General features: G+C 41.2%; 1 protein-coding gene across 1 annotated transcript; it reads right to left on the bottom strand.

The window, feature by feature from the left end:
• Positions 1-660: 660 nt before the first annotated feature.
• Positions 661-3,805, bottom strand: LOC127425494 (uncharacterized). The gene is made up of 6 exons (XM_051671559.1): positions 3,667-3,805; positions 3,209-3,430; positions 2,639-2,743; positions 2,442-2,556; positions 2,269-2,357; positions 661-2,059 (listed from the first exon to the last, which is right to left on the bottom strand). The coding sequence occupies exons 3-6, from the start codon at positions 2,651-2,653 to the stop codon at positions 941-943; spliced, it is 1,338 nt and encodes a 445-aa protein (XP_051527519.1). The 5' UTR covers positions 2,654-2,743; positions 3,209-3,430; positions 3,667-3,805; the 3' UTR covers positions 661-940.
• Positions 3,806-4,665: the final 860 nt, after the last annotated feature.

The following is a 4,665-nucleotide window of genomic DNA, read 5'->3' as shown; positions in this document are numbered from 1 at the left end:
GTATATTTTCAAGAGAAACTTCGTCTTAAAATGTGTCTGTTAAGGACACTTGAGTTGTGTTCGAAACCCCACAATTAATAGCAAGTCCCATACTACCTGTACATAGTGTATTTTATAGTACATGATATTATTTACTATACTATGTAATATACATGGCTGGGGTTACTCAGGATGCATTGTATCACGGAAGCAGTTTTGATTTTTAATGTTGACATTACTTAAAGAGTTAAATGTCTAATACTGTTTTGATGGTTTCTGTGATTTGTGAGGTGTGTTTACTGTAGTTGTTTTAGCACCAGGGGTTGGGTAGCTGCTTTATGTGAAAAGAAATTACTAATAGTGCAACTCTTGCACAGTGATTCTGCAGTACTGTTTGACATCTAAATTAACCTATCATATCCGTGTATTACCTGCATCCTGATCTGGTGAGATGTTATGAAAATATGTAGTAAGCTGATGTAAAATATGGTAATATTGTAATAGAACATTGAATGTTTTACCAAGAGTCAACTGTGACGACCAACACTTGCCTTTAGGGAAGATACAGTAGTATATCACAGTGTGATGTGTATTGATGAGTATTAATGTGTATTGTCCCTAATGGATATATAAAGAATACGTTTTTCTTTTACTTCTTAATTCTTTTTTTTATTTGCACCACAATTTTTCTTTTTCTTTTTTTCTACAATGCACCATTCTTTTACAAAGCACATTTATTTTTTACTTTGCACCATTCTTTTACAATGCACATTTGTTTATACTTTGCACAAATTGTTTTTACAATGCACCATTTTTTTAAACTTTGCACAATTTTTTTTTGTTTTTACAATGCACAATTTTTGTTATGCACAAGTTGCTTTAAATGCCCTATAATAAAATATTGCCTTTAAAACAAAGGAAATGGCTTTGATAATCACCACCCCCACTGTAATCTGGTCTTTTACACATTCCTCTTCCCAGTCCTGCTGTCACGGCTCCTCCCATTTTCTTCTTCCTCATGGTTTTCTTCAGTTTGGGTGGACGATGTGGAAAAACTCTTAGCAAGCTCTGAGACCTCTGGTGCTTTTGTTGAGGGCTCAGCTAAGGGTATTGATGGTTGTTCTACCCATTCTTCTGAGCCCTCTGAGCCCTCTAGTTCTTGTGTGCAGGGCTCCTCTGACTGAGGTGATAAGGGCTTCTCTTGTGCTGATATGAAGGGCTCCTTTGGTTGTGGTGCAGAGGGCTCCTCTGTTTCTTGTGTAGAGGGCTCCTCTAGTTCTTGTGTAGAGGGCTCCTCTGGTTGTGGTACGGAGGGATCCTCTGGTACTGATATGGAGGGCTTCTCTAGTTCCTGTGTAGATGGCTCCGCTAGTTGTGGTACAGAGGGCTCCTCTGGTTGTGGTGCGGAGGGCTCCTCTAGTTCTTGTGTGGAGGGCTCCTCTGTTTTTTGTGTAGAGGGCTCCTCTAGTTCTTGTGTAGAGGGCTCCTCTGGTTGTGGTACGGAGGGATCCTCTGGTACTGATATGGAGGGCTTCTCTAGTTCCTGTGTAGAGGGCTCCGCTAGTTGTGGTACAGAGGGCTCATTTGGTTGTGGTGCGGACGGCTCCTCTAGTTCTTGTGTGGAGGGCTCCTCTGGTTGTGTTGTGGAGGGCTCCTCTGGTTCTTGTGTGGAGGGCTTCTCTGTTTGTGGTACAGAGGGCTCCTCTGGTTGTAGTACGGAGGGCACTTCTAGTGCTGGTGCGGAGGGCTCCTCTAGTTCTTGTGTGGAGGGCTCCTCTGGTTGTGTTGCGGAGGGCTCCTCTAGTTCTTGTGTGGAGGTCTCCTCTGGTTGTGGTGTGGAGGGCACCTCTGGCTGTGGTGTGGAGGGCTCTTCTGGTTGTGGTGTGGAGGGCTCCTCTGATTCTTCTTTGGAGGTCTCCTCTGAACGCTTCTGTTGTTGTGGTGTAGAAGGCTGTTTGAAGCCCTTTGGTTGTGGTCTGCCCTCAGGTTTTGATGTTGAGGGCTCCTCTGAGTTCTCTGGTTTCAGTGTTGAGGGCTCAGGAGAGAGGCCTGCTGCCTCTGAGCTGCATAAGGTAGCAACCTGCAAAGTACATAATTCATGACATGTAAGGTGTCACTTGCAGAGCTTCCTTAAATATGTTTAAGATAAAGTGATACATTCCATGAAAACAAAATGCAACATCTTTGCACTCAAAGACACAATAGATAGTGAAAAGAAACTAATTTCTTGGTTACAACCACAGCTATGCAGCACATTTCATGATTTCAGATATGACTACTGGACACTACCTTGGAACTCTTGGGAACATTATTGGCCACTGTGGTCCTGTTGTTGTCCACTGAATACACAGAGCTCCAGGCTTCTTCTCTCTGCACCACTGGAACATGAAGAAAGAACATTGTTATCATAGAGGTACAGATTGGTAAAGAAGATCCGACTAAAGCAGAATTCTTCCTCTGACCTTTTCTCATCCTATGAAGGACCTTCTCTTCCACCTGCTCTTCCTTTTTGACCTCCTCATGGATCTGCTGAAGAGTCCTGGGACCCAGAGCACTTCTCCAAGACACCCAGTTGTTCTGAGAGAAGGGGAGAACAAAATTAACAATTGTTTCCTTGAGTTCCACACTCCTTCACTATTGGAAACACTCACAAACTTACCAGTCGCAGGTCCATAATGTCCTAGTTCATGAAGCGAATGCGTGATGTTGTTTTTCGCTCCACGACCATTTGCTCCAGCTGGCTGAAGTATCCATCCATTTTTGACTGAAAGTGAAAAAACAACAGAACATTCCTCAAGATTCATAAGCTTCAAATGGGACAAGAATATGTCAGCAGACCATCATGTAATCTAAACTATGTAATCAGACACATAAATCAGTTACTTGTAATTATATTACATGTGCGTAAAATGATTACAAATTGTTTTTTGATTTTATGTTTACTACAGCCGTGTAACTTTGTACAATTAATACACTTAACATTAGATTTTCATCAAAACATGCAATAAGTAATCCAAAAATAATAAAATTAGATTACCTAAACAGTGTAACATAAAAGATTACATAACTGATTACAGTTTTAGTTGTGGAATTTGTAATCAGTACCATATTACATTTCAGAACCCAACACTGTCAGCTGACACAGTGTTACTAATGTCTGCCAGGCACTTCCCTAAAAATACATAGTCAAGTTTAACCCACATATACCCCGGTCTGATCCTGGACTCACCTTTGCTTTTTCAGCATCCAGGTCTTGGCCCACAGTGCTGAGCAGCTTACAGAGTTGATCAAGTGACACCTCGTCATGCTGTTTGACCAACTTCCTTATGCACTCATGCATATTGTCCTCTGTAATCATCCCCTGTTTAAACAGCTCATCCATGAACCAGATGTTTCCCATTGAGCGTCTGTGGGCATTGTTCTCTTCCTTCAGCCTTTCCTGTTCACCAGCCTGAGACAGAAAGTTTAGTTACAGTATGTATTTGATTAATTTGCAAATGTTGTAAAACATTTGTGTCATAGTTAGTACCTCTTCAGAGAAAGATAATATTTCTAATATAGTTATAGATGTCTATAATTATTGATGATACAGTTAAGATTTTTAAGAATAGTAACATTAGAAACACAATACAATGTCTTTTTATATTAAGAACCTTTTTAAAGGTATTTTAAATGTTTAGCACTTACTGATGAAGCTGCCTCCATTTCTTTTTGTTTCAGGGCCAAAGGCTTGTCATTATACAAAAACTCCTTCCAACAACAACAAACCAGCAGGGCCTTGAAACTGACCTTCATCTTTGGTTGACCAGTCATTTGTGCTTTCAACTACAAACACAGAATGCAAAAACAACTGATATTAGTATGTGGAATGTTCATGCTGTGTTCTGAGCTAAACACATGTAGTCTTCTGGAAATAAAATCAATTCTAGATAACTTTTCATTCATTGATTTAAAAGTCCACTGACCCACTGAATTTCTATACCATAAGTGTGGATTTGAAGACCCAGTATTAAGTAAATGTTTGACGCAGAGAGTATCAGTATGTGTCAGAGAGAGACACATACTGGCGTATGTGCCAGAGAAGCTGGGTTCGCTGATGGATTTTTCAAACACCAGCTCTATGACACCCATCAGTCGCTCCTCTGTGTCGATGGATGGATGGAGGTCAGTCAGCTTCTTCGTCAGCTGGTCAAATTTTTCTGGAGTCATTTTGTTGAGGAGGCTCCGGAATTTATGCAGGAGTTCCTACATAAAACAAAATCACTCTATCAATCACTCACTCACTCACTCATTCACTCACTCACTCACTCACTCTGTCTGTCTGTCTGTCTGTCTATCTATCTATCTATCCAAAAGTTGGTTGAAATGTGTATTTGGCTCAAGCCAGAGAGAAGGAACACACCTCAGTTTTCTGGGCCTCTGGATTCTCAACGGCCCACTTCAGACCAGGCTTCCAAGCATTTGCAGATCTATTTAGCTCCACATCACAGTCCAGCTGCACACTGATTGTTTTGCATCCAGGTGCTTGACGCCTTCTCTTATATCCAGATTTTTGGCCTCTGGACGTAGTTGGCCAATCCACCGGACACATGGGCAGTTGATGTTCATTCACCTGTAAAGCAGTCAATCAATGAAGCAGATACCTATTAGGTCTCCCACTTTAAAGGAAAAACTGTACAGAGCATT

The sequence above is a fragment of the Myxocyprinus asiaticus genome, chromosome 34, assembly GCF_019703515.2.
Source record: "Myxocyprinus asiaticus isolate MX2 ecotype Aquarium Trade chromosome 34, UBuf_Myxa_2, whole genome shotgun sequence".
NCBI lineage: Eukaryota > Metazoa > Chordata > Actinopteri > Cypriniformes > Catostomidae > Myxocyprinus > Myxocyprinus asiaticus.
Note: the sequence above shows the minus strand (reverse complement) of the source record. Positions and strands in the feature narration are given on the sequence as shown.

What these genes read in the sequence shown, in the direction of transcription:
- LOC127425494 (XM_051671559.1), bottom strand. An exon ending in CCTTCATAGGATGAGAAAAG is followed by an intron (nt 2,358 to 2,441) that starts GTCAGAGGAAGA and finishes TTCATGTTCCAG; the next exon opens with TGGTGCAGAGAGAAGAAGCC. An exon ending in ATGTTCCCAAGAGTTCCAAG is followed by an intron (nt 2,060 to 2,268) that starts GTAGTGTCCAGT and finishes TGTACTTTGCAG; the next exon opens with GTTGCTACCTTATGCAGCTC.